The 25,886-nt window shown below is 49.8% G+C and overlaps 1 protein-coding gene and 1 non-coding gene across 2 annotated transcripts in view; one reads left to right on the top strand and one right to left on the bottom strand.

Annotated features, from left to right (window-relative positions):
* The window catches only part of SORL1 (sortilin related receptor 1), a 147,583-nt gene that overhangs the window by 84,609 nt on the left and 37,088 nt on the right, over positions 1–25,886 (top strand). The window contains 11 exon segments of the mRNA XM_032472526.1: positions 4,450–4,548; positions 4,551–4,622; positions 6,150–6,263; positions 10,130–10,252; positions 12,391–12,510; positions 18,404–18,529; positions 21,176–21,283; positions 22,335–22,466; positions 23,380–23,511; positions 24,156–24,290; positions 25,088–25,243. Coding sequence (XP_032328417.1) covers positions 4,450–4,548; positions 4,551–4,622; positions 6,150–6,263; positions 10,130–10,252; positions 12,391–12,510; positions 18,404–18,529; positions 21,176–21,283; positions 22,335–22,466; positions 23,380–23,511; positions 24,156–24,290; positions 25,088–25,243 — 1,317 coding nt within the window.
* On the bottom strand, positions 9,786–9,857 carry TRNAT-AGU. Its single transcript has one exon. It is a non-coding gene; the product is annotated as a tRNA-Thr (tRNA).

Below are 25,886 nucleotides of genomic sequence, written 5' to 3'. Positions count from 1 at the left end.
TGTTACTGATGCCCAGCACTCAGTAGGTGCTCAATTCATACCTGAAAGAAGAAGAGATGAGGAGGGGAGGATCTGAAAGATGGTGGGCTGAGACTTCCAGAACTGCTGGAAGACTTTGACCTGCTGGCCCCAGGGTCCAAGACTATGCGGTAGAAAGCCTTTTTCCTTCCTTCTCTGCCCTTTCTCTTTGTTTCTCTCCCAACCATACTGTTGATTCTGGAGGAGGGAGATCAGGATACTTACCCCCAAGAAGAACAGGCCCTTTAAGACGCGCCCTGCTTATCTCAGCCAGATTGAGTAGCGTCCTGGGTTGGCTGACTCTCCGCTATTGACAAACTGCTAGGTTTCCTGTTTTGAACGAGACTGTTGAGACTGTTTTGTGGGTTTCGGCTGGCCCTGTGCTGAGAGAAAATTGACAAAGGGAAATAATACGGTTATAGATACCATCATTAGCCTTTTGGGACCAACGAAGAGAGCATGAGAATGCTCTTGAAAAACTGTCAGGTGTCCTAGCGATGTAAGTCTGTGTCATTGTTACGTCTTCACAGCTGACCTGTGCGGTGGGTGGGGCGGGCCTTAGGATCCCTGGTTTCTGGATGAGGGAACCAGATCTCTGACTGGCCTGCCCAGAGGCCCCTTACTTGCTGAGGAGCTGGGCTTTGGTCCCAGTCCTGCCACTAAACGAAGAAGTCACATTCTTTCTTAGAAGAGGTGCTGGTTTTTAAATAGGGAGAGAGGAAAGATTCATGGCTTCCTAGCCCCAGTGGCTGCAATCCAGGGCTTTGGATGGAGGACACCCAGCCCTGCTGATCCGCCTTGCTAGCAAGCCAAGTGAGTTAGCGTTTCTCGAAGTTACCACCCAGTCCAGAGGAGCAGGTCTTCACTTTGATAAGTGCTTGCAAGCCTGTGCTGGATGAGCACACAGCCACAGCTCCTGCAACCCCAGCTTCAGAGGAACCAGTGGACCCTGGGCTCCCCACCCCTGGTGTGGGCTGCTCATTTCATGCCAGCGGACCTGCAGCCATTCCTGTGACCCGAGAGTTACTCTGGCTAGTTTAAATGAAGGTGATCCTTTGAGATGTGAAGGGGAAGCCTCCACCTGTCTCCTGCATCCAGGGGACCTCCTGCCCACAGAGAGGCAAGTTTGTCATCTCTCAGTCAGGCCAGTTTGGGTTAAATAATCAAAGCGTTTGCTGTGGCATCTGGCTGCCAGCACCGCCTGTGGGCAGTGGGTGCCTCCTGGCCTTGAACTTGTTTGCTCTGTCCATGCTTTTTCGGACACAGAGAGAGTATTGCAAACTCGTGATGCATTCTGGCAATCACCGGTGCCAGTCGGTCTTTATGAACTTTGTTGTCTGCTCCTGACATGTACGGAGCTTCGTACTAGCCACGTGTAAATTAGTAGTCACAGGACGACTCCTGTTACTCAGGAGTTTTGCTGTGTCATGAGCAGCACACTTATTTGCTTAATGGGCAAATGTAACCTCAGTTAATCGCCCCCAAATCGATGTGTACTATTAATACTACCATTTTATGGATGAGAACATGAAAGTCAGGTTCAGTAAGTTTTCTCCATCACGCATTTAGTAAGTGGGAAGAATTTGAGCCATGGCCTAAGGTTCAAAGCTTGAACTTCAGTAAAACCATCCGGCTCTGTTCCCTCTCCCTGTTGTTGGACTCGCAATGCCCTGGTGTACGACAGGGGCTTAGAATGACTAGATTCTGATTGATACTTGTTTATGAAAACTGGAAACTTTGTCAATTTGGAATATTTGGTTATAAACGGATGCATTTTTTGTCTTTATATTTGATTGATTTTTTTAATATAGTTTTACTGGAATTTACTTTGCACAAAGAGAGCTTTTTCTTTAAATAGCTTACTTTGCACGGCAGTTAATATATTCAGTTGCTGCAGCAATGGGTTAAAATATCTTGGAGGTCTTGGAATTCTCCTTCAGAGCCTGCAGGAAGCACATGCTTTAAAGTATCTATAATGAGGGCAAATATTCGTTATATGAGGTGGATTTGATTTTGATGATTGTTCAGCAGGTTGTAGATAGTTAAGCAAGATAATAGCAATTTTGACTCCTAAACAGGTTCTGGAAGAATTTTCCAAGGGGAAAGTCTGGAAATGTTCTGAAAAAGGCAGTGAAGATATGGTAGGAAGTGTTTGGTCCTCTCGAGGGATATCTTTGGAGATGAAGGCTGTCAGTTGTCCGCTCTTCACAGGCTCACCGTGTTCACCCAAGACTGGGCATCGTGTGTGAGGGTCTCTGGCTTTGTCCTGCTGGGACTTTGCTGAGTTCTTCCACACCCTCCCAGCTCCTCTCTGACAAACGCTCCCATTCTCTGTTCTGTGGCTTTGTACCAGCACACGTGCTCCTGTCCTGCCTACCTCTTGGGGTCAGGGACTCGGTCTGCTTGGTTTGGGGTCTGTCCCCAGTCCTGCCTCTCAGACTGCAGCTTCACACACGTCTCTCTCCACCACTCTCCTGAAGTACTGCATCTCACCTTGACTTCTGTGCTTCTGTCTCTTGCTTCTTTGGGTGGGAACGTTTGGCCCACATGTGAAAATGTTCATGCCTTATTTTACAGACACAACCCATGTGAAAATACTCCTGTTGTTGAGTACTTAAAAAAAATTGTTTTTTAATTGAGGTACAGTCAGTTATAATGTGTCAGTTTCTGGTGTACAGCACCGTGTCCCTGTCATGCATACACATACATATATTTGTTTTCATATTCTTTTCCAGTAAAGGTTATTACAAGATATTGAATATAGTTCCCTGTGGTATACTGTCGAGTATTTTTAAAATATTCTGCTATGGTTTAATTTCTTGGAGCGTCAAATGATAGGGCATCCTTTGAACACAAAGATCACGGTCCAGATCCGTCTGGGGTTGCTTTTGGTTACTGGCAGCTCTGCATTCGGTCCTGCAGCTCGTGGCAGGTGTAAGCAAGATAAGGGACTGCCTCTGCCTGCCGACAGGTTGGGAGGACTGATCTCTGGCATTCCTGCTCCAGCCAGCAGATGGCTCTACGCTGGTGACCCAGCCTTTAGGGTGAATGAAGTCACCTGCAGAACCCTTTTCAATGTTTCATCACAGAGCTCCTTCTCCGTGGGTGTGTGTTTTATCTGTTTGGTAATGCCCTGAACTCTTGGATCCTTAACATCAAAGCAACAACTGTTGCTCTGTCAGCGGGATTTTTATCTTTATGTGTCCTGCCAGTTACACACCGACGAAGTGCCAGCACATCCAGGCTCCTGAGTGTATTGTCACCACCCGCTTCCACACTCATTGTCACCAGTGAGCCCTGTTCTCTGACCTGCAGGCCAGGAGAGGCATGGCATAGCTCCAGTGCTGGCTGGATGGAAACAGACTGCTTGGATGTGACTCCGGTGGGGTTCTCTGTCCACGAGATGGCACAACTGATGAATTGTCAGCAGTGGAGTTTTACCAAAGCGACTGTGGATTTTTCCCAGTTTTAATGAGTAGTCAACAGGCCAAAGGAAAAATATATGTTTCTTAATTGCTTAATTGCGTTCTTAATTGTGGCTTATATGTTGCTTGATAGCTCTATCATCCTGAGCTGTTAGAAATGGTTTATGCACCCTCTCTCTCCTTCTCAGAAAGACGTGCTGGGTAGGGAGACACCTTTTCCATCACTGTGCATCCACGAAGTTTCTCTCTCTCGAGTGCAGTGAAGGAGGAGGTGAAGTCTAGCTGGCACTCTCTTTGGAAAGCTGAACCAGAGAAAAGACTGGAAATGGGGGGCTAGATCAGCGTTAACTAGTCCTGATGTGGATTTATTGCCTAGTAAGCGCTCCGGTTGGATCCTCATTGAGCTCAGCAGCTGTGCTCTGGCACAAAGGACTCTGAAGGGCAGACCTGGATTTTTGTCCAGCTGTGTCATTGCTCAGGTGTATGTGCTCATTAAGGGTTTCTGGGTCACACGGTACAGAAACCCAGTCAAGCTGACTCAACAAATGCTATGCAAAGAGTAGAGGGAGATAGTAAGGAACCCAAAGATGGGAGGTGCACCGATGGGGCCTGGCAAAGCCGCCCTCCCTCCCCCTCCCTCTCCCGGGTCCCCGGTGCTGTCCTTTTCTCTCCATAAGTCAGCTTCGTTCTCCTGACTCTGCAAACTGATCTTACGCACACGATTTGGCTTGCCCTGCGCCACCTAGGACACCCACGCAGAAGGATTGTTCTCCCAGCCCCTCCAGGCACTCTGTGGTGTCTCAGCAGCCAGCTTCCACATTCTCAGGAGGACCAGCTGGTGCCCAGGCTCCTGCTCCCGCTCTCCACTTCTCCACTTCACCTTTCTGTCCCTGAGCTTTGCGTCGTCGGGTCTATAAGCTGAGGAGGTTGCACCAGGTCTCAGCCCTTGCCCGGCGCCCCCTGGTGTTCCTCACCCGGGTACCACCACTGTCTGTCTCCTCTCCAGGGAGCAACGCCTGTGTGTCCAGGCCGTGCAGCCTGCTGTGCCTGCCCAAGGCCAACAACAGCAGAAGCTGCAGGTGTCCAGAGGGTGTGTCCGGGAGCATCCTCCGTCTGGGGACCTGATGTGTGAGTGCCCTCCAGGCTATCAGCTGAAGAACCACACATGTGTCAAGGAAGGTACGTGCCTTTCATTCTCTTACTCTGATCCTGTCCACCTTCCCTCTGTCCCCCGTCCCAGTGCCCTCGATTCCCTCACGTTTAGGGTTGTTGAAAATGCTCGAGGTAGAAATAAAACCCTTGAGATGCAGATATCCTGGTTCAGGTTCCAAGACCTGTGGTCCTTAGTCCTCATCCGGAACAGGCCTCCGCTGTTCGTTTAACAGTGAGAGCTGCTTTGGGGTTTAGTGTCAGAGGATGCAGGCTTTCCTCTTGTTTCCTTCCACCTCTTCCTCCTCATCCACCCCGCATCCACATTCTCCAGCCTCTCCTGCTTCTGTAGGCTGGACCACCCTGATCTGGGTAAAGGCTGGTTGGATTCCTTCAAAGTTCACCTCATCTGACCCAGAATATCCTCCCCGTCGCCCCTGCCAGCCTGGAAATGTCCGAACTTTCAGACCGAAGCGGCAGAGGGCTTCGAGTCTTTACTCCCAAGTGTGGCCAGCTGGCTGCCGCAGCCTCATGCCTCTGCCCCTTGAATTCTAGAATTGCCCCTCTGAAAATGGTTAGAGCTTTCTCTCCTGTCTAGTTTTCCCCCTTACCAGTCCCCAGCCTCCCATTTCTGTCAGGGAGGTGGGCCCCTGAAGGGGGCCTTGCCGTGAAGGGCCCAGGTGATGACCGTGGCCCGAATTCCTCTTTTCCTTATTCTCGAGGTTGTATTTGCTTTGTCATCATAACCACCCTTCTCAGAGCAGCCTCTTAGTCCAGGGCGGTGAAACCCGCAGAGCAGCCTTCTGGTCTCTCTTAAGAAATACAAGTGGAAAAAGGATGAGCCTTGTCTTCTGAGACACAGGAGGCTCTTTCTGCCTCTGGACATCGTCTCGAAGCTGTCTGGAATAAACAGAGTTAGCACTACATTCCAGGACGAGGAGAAAAGGGCCTTTTTGTATCCCTGTCAGAACGCCTTTGGTTGTCCAAACAGGAGGCCAGTCATCGCGCGTTCTTGACCCGTTTTACTAAGCAGTGCATTTTTTTCTGTGTCAGGAAGTAATAACTGCTTGCTCGGAAGAAGTCTTGGGGTAGAAAAAAATCCTCAAGACTAGGTAAAGAAAATCTCCGTAACCCACCTGGTTGATAAAAACTGAATATATACGACCATCGTCTACGCATAATACAGAGCTACGGATATAAAAATATATATGTTTGGCTGCTGTGTGAGCAGTCCGTTAAGGAAGTCCTTTGTCTAATTGGTGTAACGCTGATGGGCGCTATCCCTACCCCCGAGACCCGGCGGCACCGTCACGCTCCTTTTCCATCATTGTAACCCCCTCAGACACTGCTAGCTGCCTCTTCTCCCTCCATTTTAATTAAAAGCGGAAAGGAGGAGGCCTCCGTCGGATGCTTCCTTCCCTCCGTGTCTGTGTGCGAGGCGTCCCCCTCGCCCGCTGTTATTTGAAGAGGACAAATGGGAACTCGCAAGAGAAAGCCTTGTGGTCCAGCAGGAGTGGTAACTGGTTTTGTTTCTCCTCCGCCTCCCCCGGCGCCCAGGGAGCACCTGTCTCCGTAACCAGTACCGGTGCAGCAACGGGAACTGCATCAACAGCATCTGGTGGTGCGACTTTGACAACGACTGCGGGGACATGAGCGACGAGAGGAACTGCCGTGAGTGCCCGCTTGGCTGCGTTCTGGGGATGCTGGGCACTCGCCATTACTCGTGAGGCTGAGCAGCGCCTCCTGGGGTCGGGGCGGCTCCAGTCTAGGGTGCTGGCTGGGGGCCCCCCGTGAGCAGCGATGCCCGTGTAAGCAGATGGGACTTCGAGAGCAGAGGAAACACATTTCCTCACCTGATGAGATATGTGTGATTGTCTAAAAACAAACCCGTGTGAGTTAGGGCTCGTCGCAAGAGATGTACAAGTGAGCATCACGTGGCTGAGATAGAGCTGACGTGGGAGTCGGGGCATCTGGGCTCAGACTGTGGCTCTTCTTCTGTAATAGAGCTGGTGACCTGGGGCAGCTGACCAGGGGGCGGAACTTGATCTGTAAGTTCAGGGTGAAACCTTTTGGAGCTGGAAAACAGGTGTTACCTTGACACCTCCAACCTGCTGATGCCAGCTGTCTGCCAGGCACAGGACAGGTTGTTCTCATTGGGCCTGGAACATGGGGCCATGGACGTGTGTGTGTGTGTAAACGTCATCCTCGGACTGTGTGATTCCTAAGGTCTTAGTACTAAAGTACGTGATTCTGTTGAGCAGGGTTTAATGACAAACAAGTAACTGTAGTGGATAATCTACGTACTGCAGATTTGTCCTTCTTTTCTTCATTTAATTTTTAGTAACTTTGACGTCCTCTCCTAAGGAGGTGCCTTGCTGTTGGTCAGTGATGTGTTCATGTGTTCCCTCAACAAGTATCTGTTGAGGGCCCTTTGTTCCAGGCTCTGTGCTGGGCCTGGGGATGTCCCGGTGATCAGAGTGGACACAGAGTTTACAGTCTGAAGTGGGGTCAGAAGAGTGAACAGCCAGTCATATTAGAGCGATGAGGGCACCCACATCAGACTTGGGCAGGTGCTTAGGATGGGTGAGTAGAGGTGAACCAAGCAGAGATGGAGGGAGGAAAATTCTAGGCCAGGGAGCAGCACGTATGAAAGCCCAGAGGTCAGTGTGTGTGGGGCATGGGCGGGAGAGTGGAGTGGGTGACTGAGAACTTGGGTGGGAGCAGGGAGGCCGGGGGTCGCTGGACCAGTGCGTGGGGCCCAGAGCGGCAAGGACCTTTGGACTTTATCAGAAGACCAGTTTGGAACCATCAAAATGACGTGGTAAGATGTCTGCCTTTGGAAAGACAAGCTGTGAGCAGAAGGAATTAGATGGGAGAAAGGCCAGCAGAGCAGGGGACGCCAGAAACCAGTCTGAGGTTTCTCCTTCACATATTTTGCCCTTGGAATCCAGAAGCTCGTTTTCCATCTGTGCTGCCAGAGCAGGTCAGTGGGTGGGTCCTGGCTCCGCCTGCTGGCCTCGTCTCTGCGGATGCATTTCTTCAGCGTCCTGTGAGCCTGCTGGGGGCTCCCATGCCACTCCTCCCGGAGGGCATCTTTAGAAGCGGTCAACTCGGTCAACCCACCGTGGGCCCTGCCCTCCCGTGTCCTGCCCTTTCTGGCTCACAGGAGGTCACTACCAGACCTTTCCTTGCTCATTTTCCCTCGGCTTCAGTGGTTGCCGTTACACCGAGGGAGAAGGGCTTACTGAAGGCAGATGGGGGAGAGCACCGACCTCTTTGGGTATTTTTCTTTTCTGCCAAAAGGACTCTGATCCAACCTCCTTAGAATTAACATGCTGCAGGAAAATTGCCCAGACATGATCAGGCAAAGTGGAAGCAGAGAGAGAGAAACTAGGTGACCTTGTGTCCAGTAGCTAAGGATTCCTCCTTGGGCTTTGGTTTCCACTGGATGGACAAGCTGGGATCTCGGATTGGTTCAGTGTTCTGCAAGAAAGACCTCCCTCCATCTCCAGGCAGTGCTGCCCCCCTGCCCCCCAGCCCCACCGCCCCCCAGCCCTCAGCCCATGAACTCTGCTGCTGGCCTCATGGGTTTTCGTGCAGTTTGAGCTTCTCTGGGGGAAGTGTGCTGCTGGCTCTGACCTCCTCCTGGTTTGGTGCCAGAGTCAGCCAGGATTGACCTTCCCGAGACCCTGAGACTTGCTTTCTGTTCTGCTTTCTTGCATTTCCACGTGGCTTGGGTAGCAACTGGTCAGACGTGGCAGAGGTGAGAAGGTGAGGGACGCAGGGGTTAAAACGTGGAGCCTGGGAGCCACGGGGGTGGTGCTTACCTGCGCCTTCCTGAGTGTCTCCCTTACTGAGGAGGGGGGCAGTGCTTGTGAGGGTGGGAGGCACGCTGTTCACGGGCAGGGCTGCAGGACGGGGACAGGCCGGGACTGGGCACCGCTGTCCGGGAAGTTAGATGAGGCATCCCGGCCAGCTGCCAGGGAGGAGGAGAGGCGTGGCGACAAAGGCAGACACGGGAGGGGTGTTGTCGGCAGACCTCCCTTCCTCTTGCTCAGACTCCTACGCCGCGTGGTTGGTTGTCAAGCACGTGAGGTTTTGACACGAGTCCCCTGCGGTCTTGTCACTTCTGCATTCATCCCCTGCCTCCCACCACGAGCTCAGTTACAGGGAAGAAATGGAGTTTCAAATAAGAGCTGCGGGACGGCTGACTGCGGGGCTGCTGCTGGCTTCTCTTCCCAGCGCCCCCACCTACATCTCAGGATTCGGGGTCGTTCCGCATGGATCGGCTGCTCCTGAGAGCAGCCTTCTCTCCCAGAGCCTTTCCTGGAGGGCTCTTGGGATTCTGCTTAAACCCAGATCATTTCTGTTTAGAAGAGAGAGAAAAGTCTGATTGTGTTCGCATTCTGATGTGGAAGGGCAGTGCAGAGGGTCGGGAAGAGAAGTGACTGTCTGGAGCCTGTTAGAAGTGCATCCTAATCGTGGGCTCTGGTCCCAGGCTTGCTTTCTTCTTCACCTGCCAGGAGGGTCAGTATTATCTCCATCCCACCGCAGCGGGGATGGAGGCACCGCAGCTGGGTGAAGTGGGTCGTGGGTGGCAGAATTAAGACCCATATCAAGTCCTTCTGTCATCACACATGCCTGCTCACATCACCTTATCCTCCTTTTACTGTGGAGGAAACTGAGGCTCCTGGGAGGTTACAGTTAATTGCTTGAGGAAGAGGCAGAGCCAGGATTTGAAACCTCATCTTGCCTGACTGCAGGGCCCCTCTTCCTTCAGCAGAATTCTACCCCCGCACTCCTTCTGTCGTCTGTGTGGTGTGGGGCCAGCTTCCCACGTGAAACTGGGCTTCCTAGTGGTGGTCTTCCAGATAAAGGTATTTCTGCCACTTATTTAGGAAGACATCGTCACGTCCGAGGGGGTATGAGGAGGTAACCTGGCCCATCACTCTGTCTCCCAGCTAGACGACAATTTCTCACTTTTCCTGGCTCTGTTTTGGTCTGAAACTTGACCCTGGAGAGATATGCCCTTATCTCCCTTGGCGGTAAATTTCAGGCTCTAATGCGGTTTATTTTTTTCTGTAAGTCTAGGTTTCATTTCTGTTGTTGAAATTAAAATTGCAACTAAAATTTGCTTCCTTCTCTCTCTCTTTTTGGGGGAGGTAATTAGGTTTATTTACTGATTTATTTAAATGGAGGTACTGGGGATTGAACCCAGGACCTTGTGCATACTAGGCACACACTCTACCACTGAGCTATACCCTCCCCACCCCTCTCTCTCTTAATTGAAGTACAGTTGATTTGCAATATTGTGTTGGTTTCAGGTGTACAGGCAAAGGGATTCAGTTGTAAATATATACACTTTTCAGATTCTTTCCCATTATAGGTTATCACAAGATATTAAATACAGTTCACTGTGCTGGGCAGTAAATCCTTGGTGTTTATCCTTCTCTTTTTAAATTGGTTTTGCAGTGGACGTTTGCATCTTGGGGGGGTTCACTGGACCTAATGAGTGTATCATTGCTTTCCCACCTAAGCTACTACCGTCTGCGATCCGGACACCCAGTTCCGTTGCCAGGAGTCTGGGACCTGCATCCCGCTCTCCTACAAGTGTGACCTTGAGGATGACTGTGGCGACAACAGCGATGAGAGTCATTGTGGTAAGGGGACGTGATGTCCAGGAATCCTGCTCCGGGAGGGGCGTTGCACCTTTGCTCACCTGGGTGTACTAGTGGGGGAGAGGTTGGAAGTGGAGGGTTTCTGAAAGCTGTTGTGGGATTTATGACCCTAGCTGTGCTGAATTGCTCAGAATTCTGTCTTTGATGTCAGAGCTCCTAAGGGTTAGAGATGCACCTGGTATCCCCATTATTGCTGATTATCCAGAATGCATGCCTAGAGGGACTGTAACCAGGGACATAACGTCATGGAGGATGGTGTCCAACTACCATGGACCCTCTGTATCTGCGGGTTTTGCATCCACAGATTTAACCAACTGTGGATCAGGCACTAAGTTTATGATCCGTGGTCGGTTGAATCCGTGGATGTGGAGGGCTGACTATGGGACTTGTGCATCTGTGGATTTTGGAATCTGTAGTGGGTCCATGAGTCCACCACCTCCATCCACGTGGTAGGATTGATTCATTCATAAAGTGATGGACCCTGCTTTACCTTGCAGGGATGCTGTACCTATGGATGTGATAGTAAGGAAGATTTCTAAATGAATTCACGTGGTTATTAACAGCTGTACAGCTTGGTCCACACCTCTGGGCAGCTGTGAGATTAGCTTCTGAAGACACAGAGCTTACCTTGGTGAACTTATTTTTTTTTAACCAGTTTAATTCGGCAAACCCTGTTAGACGTCAGCAGATGGTACAAGCATCATTTGAGCATCTGTTTTCTAGATGGAAATTTTTATTTAGAAAAATGTTGTGTTGGAATTGAAGGAGTGGCAAGGATTCTTTAGTTTAGTCCTTTTGGTTTCCAGATGAAAAGACTGAGGTCCATAGAAGTCCAGGGGCTTACTCACGGTGACACAGTTAGTTTGTGTCAGAGTTGGGGACTGGAACCCTGTTTCCTGTGCCCTTGTCCTTGCACCATACGCCCCTGTCAGTTTCATCGCTTTCCTTCGTCCCTCCCATTTCCCACTCTGCAGTCAGATGGTCAACGTGTGCGGCTGGTTTTGCTCTCGTAGGAAGGAAACACCACGTGGTCATGTGTTTCTCTTGCTCACTCGCTGGACACTCGCTTTGATCATTAAATGGCGTCAGTCCCCCAGATTCTCTGCTCATGACCCCTTCATGCTGGTGTATCCTAAGTCCATCTCGAGGTCTCAGAGAGTCCCTTCCTCAGATTCAGGTCCTCTTTGTAAGTCTCCAGACTGTTTCCTCATGGGTATCTGCTTCCCCAGTTCACCATCAGCTTCTCACTGACCCACCCGAGCCCCAGGCTCAGCTATTCCTGTTTTCGTGGAAGATTCCACCTGGAAGTTCTGTTTTGCTGACAGCCCCAGGGCTACAGAAGCGGTTGCAGGTGTAGTTGCCTTTCACGTCTGGTCAGGCTGCCCTGGTTCACTTGCCTCAGACCCCCTGCCCCTCTAGAGACAGCCCACCAGCCGGCACCCTGGAGCCCTGCCCACAGAAAGTCCCCAGCTGTGTTTTCCTCTGTCTGGGGAGCTCAGCCCTGAACTCGCTTTCCCTGAGCTGAGCATTTTACATTGGTCGGCACACTCGGAGTTCTCATTGCTTCTTTTCTGAAACCACAGTCTCTGTCTCTGGAAGTCTTTGTTTCTTGAAAATTTGACTTTCTGGGCAACCAGAGCATTGCTTCCCAGCCTTCTTCCCATTGTGAGAAGCATGGAAAATGGTATTTGTGAAGTGCACCAAGATAAATGGACAAGACCAGAGTGTGGCCAGAGTGCGAGATGTCAGTATCTCGGCACACTTATACCCCTGTTCACAGCACTGTGGTCATCCCTCAGTAACCACAGGGGGTCTGGCCCAGGACCTGCCATGGTTACCAAAATCTGAGGATGCTCAGGTCCCATAGTTGGCCCTCTTTATCCAAAAGTTCTGCATCCTTGGATTCAACCAACCATGTTGAACCACACATACAGAGGGCCAGCTGTGATTAGACACCATCCTCAATGACAATCTCACAATCCTGGCTCAAGTCTTTCCATGCATGCATCCTGGATAATCAGCAATCGTGAGGATATTGGGTGCATCTCTAACCTTTAAGGAGGTTTGTCATCAAAGACAGAATTTTGTCCTCACATCTTTGTCTGTGGTCTCACCTGCAGAAATGCACCAGTGCCGGAGCGATGAATACAGTTGCAGCTCTGGCATGTGCATCCGCTCCTCCTGGGTGTGTGACGGGGACAACGACTGCAGGGACTGGTCTGACGAAGCCAACTGTACTGGTCAGTATTTCCCGGACTCTCTGAGCAACACGTACCCATTTACGTGCTGGGCAGCATCACGGCCCTCCGTGATCGCAGAGTCTAGGCGCTAAGAAACGGACCTGTGATACCAGCGAGTTCACTGATTCTCAGAGAGCTGCTCTATGGCAAGCTTGTGTCAGAATGTTAACCAACTGTCTGCTTCCTTCATTGAAGAAAGTGTTGCTATGAAAAAATGTTAACCGAACAGTGTCCTGAGTGATAGAATTGATTTGCATTTTGGCTCAAGCCTCTTACTTCCCTACGACAAGTAACAGGTTTGCAGACTGGCTTCTGGTCTGGGGACCCTGCTTTGAGTAGCAGTGAACTAGCTCATGTTCTGGAATGGGACATCAGGGGGTCTCCTAAACTGTGAAAATTTGAAATGTGCTTGTATCTATTTTGGGTGAGATTTCATTGAAAATAAAGTGGGAAACAGCATGAGAATACCAGAGGAAGGCTGAGTGGTGTAAGGCAGGCATAATGTTCTAATTCTTTTGGGTGATAGGTTCATTCATGTTTGTTACACTCTTTTTTATGAATGAATGAATGAATGAACAGGGGCCATGTACATTACGGTGGACTTGGGGAGAGCAAGGAGTTGGGGAAGTTGTGGAGGAAGGAAAACAAATTCCACTACCTGACAGTAAATTTTCTCTGCCACCTTCTCTAGAAATTGTCATTCGGTTCTACCTTAAATGCCTCCAGCGATGGAGGCAAAGATGTTTCCTTTAACCTTCTATGGCGAGGGCAGGTCTGGCAAGTCGGGCTTCATTTTGCCATCCATTGTTAATGGATCTCCACTCTTGTGAACTGAATCACTTTCAAATCCCTTGTCTTAATCCCCCTTGACCCCACAGTACCCCAACCGTCCCTACACCGCCCAACGTCTGGGAGCTCAGAGCATGCCTACTAACCTATAAAATCAAGTGGAAAGAAGGTAAATCTGTTATCATGCCCCACACTTGAATGCAAAGCTGTTCTGCTTTGGTTTAGATTTGCTTTGTGAAGGGCAGAAATGGTCTGCCTTGTGGTTCTTTATGTTGTCCCAGTGCCCAGCACCTGGAGAGTGTGCGTTCAGAGAACCTTCATTGACTGGATGATTTTACACACCTGCAGCCCTCCATGCACTTTAGCTGGGAGGTGGCCTTACGTGGCTTTAAGGAGTGAATGGATCTCCTCAAATGCCAGCTAGGTCACACAGGGTGCCCTGTGATGTGACCAGAACCCACCCTTTTGTAAACTTCCCCTGTACCCTTCCTGGTGCAGTCCCAGTGTCTGCACCCCTGCTTCTGGAAGGACTTGCAGCTAATTGCTTCCTTCTGTATACAAGACGGGGCTGCAGGAGGAGGAGTAACTGAGGTCCACAAAGGAAATACCATCAGCCCAGGAAGCACATGAGAGTTGTTTGGAGCCTTTAGGTTTGGCTGGATAATTGGTCGATAAAGTAGGGGTGCCCCTGGGCATTTCAGCGTGTAAGTTGCAGGATGACTGACCATCTTATTAGCACAACTGCCTTTGTTAGACTTGTGTTTCAGCTGCACATGCCGGTCCCCCCAGGGTGAATTAACTTTCCTTCGACAAGTTGGCTTGCCACAGACTCCTGGTTTACCTCTGGTTTCCTCTGGCAGGGCTTCCTGGGGAAAATGTAGAGTGCCCGCACCATGTCTGCAGCCTTGTTCCAGTGGCTCTTCTTCCAAACCTTTTAAAGTTGATTCTCCTCCTTCGTCATCCCAAAATAGCCAGAGGTCAGATGTGAGCCTCATGAAGATGTGTGGCCTGGCATTTCATTTCCTGGGCTAATAAATTAAGTCCTACGCAAAGCCAAGGAAAATGGGTCGAGGCCAGCTGACTTCCCGTCAGCCTCAGCTCGCATGCAAGGTCTGCACCCCGCGTTTTCTTGGCTCCTCCCACCCAACCCTGTTTTGCTTTCCATGGGATTGAGTTTCCTTTTCCCCACCCCGCTGTGTTGATTTTTGAACTTAAACCTTTTATTTCTGTTTTTCTAGCTGTTGCCCTGGACATCTTATGCGTGTTCTTAATATTTTCCCCTCCCCTAGACCAGCAAGGACTTCAGAATGCTTTGATTCGAGCCTCTGCCCACAGTTTCAGTAGTGACGTACTTAGTACATATTTAGTATTTTAAAACATGAAATACTTAGTATTTTAGTTTCACATCTTAAAAATCCTAGAGGTAGTCTTCGTTGGTGTTTTTTAATAACAAAACTTCTTTAGAGGAACCTGCCTGCCACTTAACCTCTGCTTCCCTCCCATGTGCATCCTTCAGTGTTTCTTGCAGCAGGAGTCTGTGAGTAGGAAACCCTTTTGACATTTTGTTTATATAAACATGTCTTTATTTCAGTCTCAAAACTGAATTCAGGTGGACCTGGATTTCTAGATGTGTAGTAATTTTCCCTGAAGTATTTTGATAGAATTATCCCGTTTCCTTCTGGCCTCTTTGGTGCTGATTTAAATTCTCCTGTGAGATTAACCTGTTCAGACAGCAGTCTGACATCCTTTTCTCTCTAGTTTCATGTTTAGGTATTTTTGCATTTTGTTTTTGTTTTTTTATGCAGTTTTACCTGCCTCGGTGTGGAATAATTTTTATTTATCCTATGTGTTTTTCCTTCCAAAATCTGAGGATTTATGTTTTTCATCGATTCTGGGAAATTACGGCCACTATCTGTCAGCTCTGTCTGTTGGCTGCTTTCTCTGGCCCCGAGTTCAGCAGCACCCTCGGCCATTCATTTGTTGGACTGTCTTGTTCTGACGTTCATGCCTCCTGTTTTTACATTTACTGTCTCCTTATAACTCTGGGCTAGAAGCTGAGTTACTTCCTCAGACTTCTCTTCCAGTCCAACAATTCTCTTTTCAGCTGAATCTAATCAGCTATTTCCCTCATCCACTGAGCTGGTTTTATGTCCAGGACTATATATATGTATTTTTTTTTCTTACATTTTTTTATTGAGTAATAGTCATTTTACAATGTTGTGTCAAATTCTAGTGTAGAGCACAATTTTTCAGTTTTATATGAACATACGTATATATTCATTGTCACATTTTTTTTTTCACTATGAGCTACCACAAGATCTTGTATATATTTCCCTGTGCTATACAGTATAATCTTGTTTATCTATTCTGTATTTTAAAATCCCAGTCTGTCCCTTCCCATCCCCTGCCCCTTGGCAACCACAAGTTTGTATTCTATGTCTATGAGTCTGTTTCTGTTTTGTATTTATGTTTTGTTTTGTTTTGTTTTTTAAGATTCCTCATATAAGTGATCTCATATGGTATTTTTCCTTCTCTTTTTGGCTTACTTCACTTAGAATGACATTTTCCAGGAACATCCATGTTGCTGCAAATTGTGTGTGTTGTCATTTTTATGGCTGAATAGTATTCCATCACATAAATATACCACCTCTTCTTTATCCAGTCATCCGCTGATGGACATTTAGGCTGTTTTCCATGTCTTGGCTATTGTAAATAGTGCTGCTATGAACATTGGGGTTGCAGGTGCAGGACTATATTTTTTTTATATCTAGAATTTCTATTTGGTTCTTTTCCCATATCTGCCTTCTATTTTTCAGCATCCTATTTCTTATGCTCTGTGTGGCTTTGCTACGTTGTTACTCATTCAAGTTGTGTTGATGTTAGCACAACTTTTTCCTCATTCACTTCTTGATTGTCCAGTGCTTTATAATTAGGCACTGCTTTTCCTGTCATGTAGTTAATTCATCTCTTCTGCCCCACTTTTATTTGGCTAATGCCTTTTGCAGAGGGTCTTCCTGAGTCGGGAGAGCTCTGTCCCAAGTCAGAGACTAAGTTGGAGGAGAGTGGCCTCTCTTACGAACCCTGATGTTCTGATTTCCTGATCGTTTACCCACTAGCCCTTCTGATCTTACAGCCGCAGTGAGTCCTGCTATGCAAAGGGTTCTTCCTTATCTTCCCCAAGTTCTTTAGTGTGAATTAAAGTCCATCTCTTCCCACCTTGTAATTAAAAAAAAAAAATCACCGATTAAGCACGTATTATTCACCAGACACTCAATGTCAGAGAGCTAGTAAGTTACTCAGCAGGCAGAAAATTCAGAAACAGAGATTGTATTAAGCATTCCAGTCCCAGCCTGGCCACATGAGTAAAACTGTGCAAATTAATTAGGTCTTTCTCAGCTCAGCTTCTGTGATAGAATCTGGAGATCTCAAACATGCCTCCCAGAATTGTCATTTGGAAGCTCTGTTCGCACTCTGAAATTGTTTTCAGTCGAAAGTGAAATGAGGAGGCTGCATAATGACAAGGACCTCAGTAGGGCATTGTGTGGAGGCGACAGGATCTTTTATGAATGCGAGCAAGGCTTAAAGGGCTGTCAGATTTGTAAAAGCAATAAATCAAAAGTATTCCAGACAGTGGCTGTTACTGGGGCAAAGCTCACGTAACATGCGTGATACACTTACTCCTCTTATCAGGGATACGTATATTTAACAAGATGTTGAATGAATCCTGAGTGCCAAAGGTTGTGAAATATGGAAACTTCCTGTAGACTTACTTGCATGCTACCAGCTATAGCCTTGGTGTTTGGGGAGATAAGACAACAGATAGTGGACCACCATTTGTTTTAAAGTGGTTTGAAAAGCCGGGTGCTTTGTATTTTAGGCTATTGCAAAAAAAAAAAAAAAAACAGCCTCAAGTTCAGTAGAAATTATGGGAGGGCGCCGGAAGCTCACTCTCCCAACCCTTGAGTCGCGCTGATCGGATAGATAACTGTGGCTTGCACGCAACAACCCGCTTTTGTTTGTTTCGCCTCCTTCTGTCGTGAGGACGTGTCCTGTCCACACAGTTAAACCAACAGAGAGCCCGACAGTCTTGGTTACATTATTTTGTGCTGTTTGTCAACAAGGGCGGTCCTGGCTTTCATTCAGCCATGAACAGACAGACTGCTTTCTGTGTCAGAGGAGGGAAGGGAAATCTGATGGACAAGGTGGTTAGCCGTGTTGGTTGGCTTTGAGGCAGACGCTGTATTTGAACCAGTCTTTGGCCGAGGTTTTGAGATGTTTCCTGAATGACTTCCAGGTGGCCTCAGCCCATGTATGCAAATGAGCCTGTTCATTTATAGTAGTGACTCTGTTTCGCTTGCCTTTTTTTTTTTCCCTCTTACTGATGGTAGTGGACGCCATGGATTGTTGGCTGGTGGATGTGGCTCTTGACTATCCAGAAAGTGAGACCGTTCTGGGTTCTGGAGGCTGCTTTCTTTGTGACTTTGGATATGTCTTTTATGCTGTTTGGACCTGAGGTTTTTCCATAGTTGAAATTGGGTAGTTTATTTAGAATTATAAAATCACGGCCCTTCGGAACTTCTGAGGGCCCTTAGATATCAATACAGATGATGAAATTGAAGCCGCTCACACAGTGGCCGGACCAGGTCTAGAACGCAGTCCCCTGAGCGCACGCTGCCTCACCTCATCCTGCAGAATCTGGATGAGTGAGAAGCTGAAGTGGCCTGGTCGAGTGGAGAAAGCCCAGGCTTTGGGCTTGGGCAGCCCTGGTGCTGTGACTCGGTTACCTTTGTGAAGGTGGGCAGGCTTCTTCGTCTCCTGAGCCTGCTTCTCACCTGTGAAAGCTGGATAACCTTATGTCATAGGTTGTTAGGAAAGTGAGGGATTTTTTAACATGTGCTTGTGTAAAGTCTGTAAACCCAGAGACTCGAGCCTGCACTCCACCTTCAGGGCGGCCCCAGATGCCTGCCTCCTGGGCAAGGAGAAGCTGACACTTGGATTCATGCCAATGACCTGGTACCAGCCTGCTCTCCAGTCGCCCCCGGTGGCTGATGGGGGAGCGGAGGTGAGGGAGGCTGTGACAGTTTCCCTTGTCTTTCCCGGGCAGCCATCTACCACACCTGCGAGGCCTCCAGCTTCCAGTGCCACAAGGGGCACTGCATCCCCCGGCGGTGGGCGTGTGACGGTGACATGGATTGCCAGGATGGCTCTGACGAGGACCCAGTCAACTGCGGTAAATACGTATGCTTTGGCCCCCCACCCGGAGCTTCTCCCGTGTCTGCTGTTCAGGGAAAGAGGCAGCCGATGGACCAGGAGATGGGAGGGAGTCCCGCTCTGCCTGGGTGCCCACCCTGACCGCCAGCCAGCCCACACGTCCGTGCGCCCCTTCCCTGCCCCGTGGACCCTGTGTTTTGTGGTCTTGATTCTTGGGCGAGCAGGTTGCGTCACTGCTTGTCCATAACAACTTTGAAGAAAAGAAACAGAAACCCGCTAACCCTCCCAGGGCACTACATACGGTCACACTGCCAGTACTCTGCTAGGAATTAGCCAGCAGTTCCCGTATAAGTGGTGTATTTTACGGCTAAGAGGTCTCTGTTTTGGTCCTTTGGGAAAATGGCTTACCACTTGTAAGGAAGAACTTTTTCGGTATAATTGATTTTTAAAAGAATTCTGAGGGAGTCGGTCACCTTCACAATAGAAGTTAACCACAGAATAGCTGCTACACACACACAGCATATAAAATGCTTTTCCACACTGAATTTTTAAAAAATTATTTATTTATTTATTTATTATTGTTTTTTGTGGGGGAGGGAGGTAATTAGGTTTATTTCTATTTATTCAAATATTTTTTAAAAACTTCATGTATTTTACAATATATTATTTAAACTGAAGTATAGTTGATGTACAATATTTATGTTACAAGTATACAATATAGTGATTCACAGTTTTTAAAGGTTAGGGTATAGTTATTATTAATTCCTGGCTTTATTCCTCCATGTCTTCAGCAAACTGGAGGCGCTCTGGACCATGGACTTTTGGGATTTTGAGGGTTAGGGGGTCTCATCACATAGGCATGATCCATGTCTAACTCAGTCTTGACCTCTCCCCTCTTCCAGGAGGGTGGGAGGTGGGGTGGAGAGCTCCAAGCTTCTAATCCTGGCATGGTTTCTCTGGTGACCAGTCCCCCTCCTAACAGTGTCCAGGAGTCACCTCATTAGAACAAAAGACTCTCCTGTCACCCAGAAAGTTATAAGGTTTCTAGGAGCTTTATGCCTGTAACCAAGGGTGGAGACCAATAGACACACTTGCTGTTGTTTCATACCGTGCATCCCTCATGTTCGCGGAGCTGTGGTCATTGTCTACGTGTTGTTCCATACTCTGCTCCTTTCACGACACAGTATTGGACAAAGACTTTCCCGCGTGTCTGTGTGTTGCTGTAGTTAGCTTTCTCACGGCAGGTGCGTATTCTCTTTGTATTGTTCTTAGTTTACTCGGTCACTTCCTGGTCGGGCAGTTGGGTAATTTCAGTTTTACACTGTTCTGCATAGTAAAGCTATTCATGTCCTTGGAAATGAAGGCTTAGTTTTCCTTTGAGATACTTCCTGGGGTTCGTTCTTCAGTATAGACATGCTGGATCAAAGGTTCTGCTCAGTCTTCATGATTCTTGTTAGGTGTATACAGATTTCATTTCCAAGTGATTATACCGAGAGGATCTCCTTCAGCACCAGAGTGTATGTTTCCCCGGGTCTCCCTTGATTGTACATTTTAGGTGTTTTCACTAACTGAGTGAGTGGAAGTTTGTCTCGTGTAGTATACATGTTATTTATACTTTTGAGAAACCTTTTTATACTGAGTGACAGTGACTGTTTCCCCAACTCACGGCACCCATTTACTGTTCTTGATGTCTTTTGGATAGTCTTCCAGAAATGATGACTTTTTACAGGATTAAAACACATTTTCTTGCCTTATACCTCATCTTCCTGGAGCTTTTCTGCCAGGAGTTGGGTTTGCAACTGACCTGCTAGAGTGATTTTTAAGCGTAATGTCCGGCAGTAGTTTCCTGCTCAGGAGAAAGGGTGACCCGGTGTTCAGGATTCTGTGCTAAGTATGAGACCTAAGATTCTTAACATTTCTGGGACAAACTTCCTCCAAAAGGGCTTTGGTTTAGAATTCCTGAAGAATTAAGATGGTGAGTGATTTCAGAGAGCTTTAAAAAAAATCAGGGTTTATAATCGGAATTCATATTTTTCTTTTTTCTACCCACTTCTACTTTTCTTTAAAAAAATAGTTTTTTGAGTAGGTAACACAGTCACATAGTTCAAAATGGAAAAAGTATATAAAGGTAAACAGTAAATGGTTTTCTCCCCATCTGCCCAGCGCTCCCACATTGTGGTCCTCTCCTTTCAGAATATTTTTGTGCGTATGTACAAATATTAATATACTACGTACTCTTGCCCTGTTTTACACAAGTAGTATGCTACGCACGTTGTTTTGTACTTTGTTTTTTCCCACCTATCACGTGTCCTATATTGAGGACGTGTTTTTACAGAGTGCTTCCTGGATCCCTTTGTAACAGTCTAGCGTTCTAGTGCACGGTAATTTATTACACAGCCCCCCATTGATGGATAGATATGTAGGTGGTTTTCAGTCTGTTACAGACAGTGTTGCAGTGAATAACCTCGGACCTCCATTATTTTACAGTTGCTTAGGTAGATTGCCTTTCTAACGCGCCATTGCTGGGTCCCACTGTGTACCCACTGGCGACTGTGATAGCTGTTGACTAATTGTGCCTGTGGGTGTGGTACACATTTAAGCGTCCCCCATAATGGACATGAGTGTCTGCCTGTTTCCTTATCCTTCTTATTGAAATGGATTTCAGAGAAGAAGTGCAATGGATTCCGCTGCCCGAATGGCACCTGCATCCCGTCCAGCAAACACTGCGACGGTCTGCACGACTGCTCCGACGGCTCCGACGAGCAGCACTGCGGTGAGGCCCTGCCACCGGGAGGCACCTGGCCGTGGTGGGGGGACCGGCACACACTGGACTACACCCTTTCACTTCCTCAGTACCTGCTTGCTGTTAGGTGACCCTGGGTGCTTGACTGGGACTTCGAGAGGCTGGCCACAGCAGGGAGGCTTGGTGTGGGTGAAGGAGAGCAAGGAGAAGGGGTATGTGGCCAGCGATGGTGGAATTAGGGCACGGTTAGTGGTCACCACTGTTCAGTTGCTGTGTGTCCTACGAACCGACCCACGGTTTTGACCCGGACACTTATTTCTCCCACTTTATTCTTTTGACCAGTGTTGCTCATTATCACTCGGGTAGCATCTTCAGGCCGGGTGACCCTTTCTGTCCCGTTTTCTTTAGACCCAGAAAGGTGGTTGCGAGTCAGTGACACTCACCTTGAGAACAGCAGGCTGGAGACCCAGGGGCGGGTCGGAAGGTGTCTTCTCTCGGGTCCTCGCGCGGCATTTTCTCCGTGTCTGCATCTCTGGTGCCTCTTCTTCTGAGGACACCCGTCCTGCTGATCTTTTTATCCTTATTTATCTCCGTTAACCCTGATTATGTCTTTAAAGGCCCTGTCTCCAGATACATAGCATATAAGCCGGGGGCAGGCACAGTTCAGTCCATGACACTGGCCCTTCGTAGAAGTTTGCCGACCCCCGTATTGGAGAGTCAGCATTATTTTAAGAGTGATAAGATCAGGGAGTTGACGTCAGACAGCTCTGGGCGTCCGTTTTGGCTTTACCGTCATCAGCTGTGTGCTCTGGGCGACATACTTGATGCCACCTTCCATCCCCCGTGCCCCGCTTAGAGAACAGGACAATAAAACCTCTCCTGCTGCTGTCCTGGGGGCTTAACGATGTGCTTCTGCGTCAGGTGCTTTAGCTCAGGGTTTGGCACACAGCACGCCTCAGCGACGGTGCCCGTTAGCTGCCGCCTCCTGAATGTGCGTCAGGCCAGGGTGCACCCTCCCAGGGCCTGCGAGGCCCCCAGCCCCAGATGCTTACGGCCTCTTCTCCTTGCCGTTCCCTTCCAGAGCCCCTCTGCACTCGCTTCATGGACTTTGTGTGTAAGAACCGCCAGCAGTGCCTGTTCCACTCCATGGTGTGTGACGGCATCGTCCAGTGCCGCGACGGCTCAGATGAGGATGTGGCATTCGCCGGCTGCTGTGAGTGGGGCAGGGTGGCATTCGCCGGTCGCTCTCGGGCCCTGGGGAAACCAAGGGGGTGGGCCGCCTTGGTCCAGTTTACAGGTCTCCGTTGAGTGTCCAGTCTTGCCTTTTCTAAGGAAGACTCACATTTGCTGCTTCAGATGCATTCTTGTCAGCTCTTGGTGTCTGGATAAAAGAGAGGACAGAGGATGACCGAGATCTTGGCTCAGGTGTCACCTTCTCCCACAGACGCCCCGTCCCTGAGTGGCCCCCTTCCCTTGCTCCAGTGTCTTCACTGCACTGAGGTCCCCTGTGCACACTGATCTTGCAGCCCGCCTCCCCCGGCTGGAACGGGCATGCGCACGTGGGCAGGTCCGTGTCTTGTTCGCCGCTGCAGCCCCGCCCCCCAAACTGTCCTGCGTGTGGCGGGTACTCGTATTAGCTCTCCCGGGCCGCCACAGCGGGCGCCCACAGGCCGGGGGCCTTAAACAACAGACAGGTGTTTTCTTGGTTCTGGAGCCTGGGAGTCTGAGGCCACACGTCGGCAGGGTCGCTTTGCGCTGAGGCCTCTCTCCCTGGCCTGGCGGTGGCTGTCCTCTCCCTGTGACCTCGCGTGGTCTTCCTGCTGCTCCTCTCTGGGCCCAACTTTACTTTCCTTGTAAGGACACCGGTCCTGTTAGGTGGGGCTCCACCCTCATGACCTTATTGCTGTGGAATTAACCCTTTAAAGACCTTTTCCCCAAATGCCACCGCATTCTGAGTGGCCAGGGGCCAGGCCTTCAGCTGACTTCTGCTTTCAAGGACCCCGTCGGCCGGCCAGTCTCTCGGGGGAGGCCGTTTGTTCTCTCCTCTGGTTTACAAACAGCGTCGCTACTTTGAACTCTTCAGGACGGGAGTCACCTGGATTTTGTGATGTTTCTTCCTTCTCTAGCCCAAGGCCCCGAGTTCCACACGGTGTGTGATGAGCTCAGTTTCCAGTGTCAGAACGGAGTGTGCATCAGTATGATCTGGAAGTGCGACGGGACGGACGACTGCGGCGATGCCTCCGACGAGGCCAGCTGCGGTAAGGAGACCGCGCTCTGCCACGCTCAGCCCCATCTTCGGTTCCACGGCGCCTGTGGTTCGGGGGGGCGCTCGGCCCCCTCCCACGCCGGCTTGACCTTCTCCCTCCTCAGCCGTGGTTCCTGCCCACTCTTGAGTCTGCATGAGAGGAATTGAGTCTTAAAGCAGAAACATGCCCCCTAGCAGGTGTCAGGGGGGTTTCTTCCATTTCCTTTTCTTTCCCTTGTGGGGAAGTTCACGTTATGTATAAGGAATACGGTAGGAGAATTATGCTAAGAATTTTGGAGTGTTCCCCCCCCCCCACTAATGGTTACAGAGGCCACGAGGAAATAGAGTCACTGTCACCCTCCAGTTATCATCACTAGTTTGGTCTTCCCTTTGGTCAAGTGTCAGGATGGAAACTCAGGCATCGTTTGCAAGCTGTAGAAACGTGGGTCAGGGAACATGGTTTGGGATCCAGGAGGGTGGGCTTTGGTCGAGTTTGTGGATATGGCTTTTGTCTCCCTCTGGGTCCCAGAATCTGCCTGATCTTTCTCTGGGAGTGTCACATGGGCTGCCCCAGGACTCTGGTGCGTGTCCTCGGAGCTCTGTGTTTACACCCGGGCAGGTCAGACGACTGACCAGCCGTGTGGTTTGCCTCCCCAGAAAACCCCACGGAGACCCCAAACTGCTCCCGCTACTTCCAGTTCCAGTGTGAGAATGGCCGCTGCATCCCCAGCAGGTGGAAGTGTGACCGGGAGAACGACTGCGGGGACTGGTCTGACGAGAAGGACTGCGGAGGTGAGGGTCCCGGGCCAGCCCCGCAGCTGGAACACACTGGAGTCTTCCCACCCATCCCCACGGCATTCAGCGAGTCTCCAGTGCCTGGCTTAGGCAGTGATTTGGGTGGGGGGTAACTCTGAGTGCATTTTACTCCCCCTCCCATTGGGAAATCAGTGCAGTTGGTCCCTCCTGTCCCCAGGGGCCTGCTTTCCAGGGCACAGGGGCTCCTCTGAGTGAGTGTGGTCTGCAGATGTGCAGACCTGCAGCTCCCTGTTAGAAGTGCCATCTTTGATTCCATTGGAGGCCTCCCGTGGGGTCTGTATTTTGACAGGGTCTCTGGGTGATGTGTGTTGTGATACATTTACGTGTGCGTGACACGTGCCAGGGGCACACCTTTCCTTTCTGGTGATCTCCTGTCTGAGCCGCGTCTCGGGGTGGTGGCGCTGGAGTTAACCACAGCAGTGTTCGGCCTCGGTAGGCCTTCTCCCACCCGCCCTCTGCATTCTGAGTCTCCTTTCTTCCACCAGCCTGCGTGAGACCCTGTGAAAGCAAACTCATCTAGATATTGGCCCCAATCCAATATCACAGTAAAGTGAATCTGCCTCAGAAAAGGGGAAGGAATGCTGTCTGTTCTGACGCCCCCTCATAAATGACTTTTAGTTGAGCCGCTGTCCAGAGCTGGGCCTGACACTGGCCTCCCCAGGCTGGCGCCGCTAACCCTGGGACGCGCGTACTGGGGTTCGGTCACGTTTTGGTCTGAGATCCGCGATGCTCCTTGTAACATCTTGGGTTTCCTTGCTTGGTGTTTTCCCCAGATTCACATATCCTTCCCTCCCCTACGCCCGGGCCCTCCACGTGTCTGCCCAATTACTTCCGCTGCAGCAGCGGGGCCTGTGTGATGGACAGCTGGGTGTGCGACGGGTACCGAGACTGCGCAGACGGCTCGGACGAGGAAGCCTGCCCCTCCCCTGGTGAGTGCCGGCGCCGGCCCTGCCCCGTGGCACCTGCTTTATGGAGAGGACCTTTGGGTCCTGCCTTCTGGGACCCCACTCTGTGGCCAGACCGCTTCTCACCCCCAGAGCAGGGAGACCCCTGGGAACTCAGAACTGCATGTCTCTCACTGCCGTCTGGTCTTCCTGCAAGAGAAGGCCGGCCACCCTGCTTTCCCCCCCGTCTTTCGCTGCCTCTCCTTTGCTTCCTCCCCACAGGAAGTTACAGTGGGAATTACAGGGAGGTGTCAGTGTGTGTATTACACTCTCGGGGGCAGAGCCCAAGTCTGCTGGCTGGTTGGCTGGCATCCTGCTAAACGAAGGGTAAGCACTGCCATCTAGTGGCCGGACGCAGGGAGGCACGTGGAGGTCTGCGCAGTGGCCATTGCTGGAGCCGCAGTAACTGGGGAGACCCCGCCAGGGCACGCCCTTAACCCCCGGTAGAGCTGTCCCCTTTCCTCAGCAGGTTTGCATTTCAAACTCAGTTATAATAAGACAATAGATGATCATTTGCTATAGGTTTCCATAACTTTTTTTTAGCAAACCTCTAAGTCAGCAGTCTGATTTTTCTCCTTTAAGACTGTTTCCATCCCATCTCTTCCCTGTTTAAAATCGCCACCGGTTT

This window comes from Camelus ferus, chromosome 33 (genome assembly GCF_009834535.1).
Source record: "Camelus ferus isolate YT-003-E chromosome 33, BCGSAC_Cfer_1.0, whole genome shotgun sequence".
Taxonomy (NCBI): domain Eukaryota; kingdom Metazoa; phylum Chordata; class Mammalia; order Artiodactyla; family Camelidae; genus Camelus; species Camelus ferus.
This window is presented reverse-complemented; position numbering and strand designations above follow the sequence as displayed.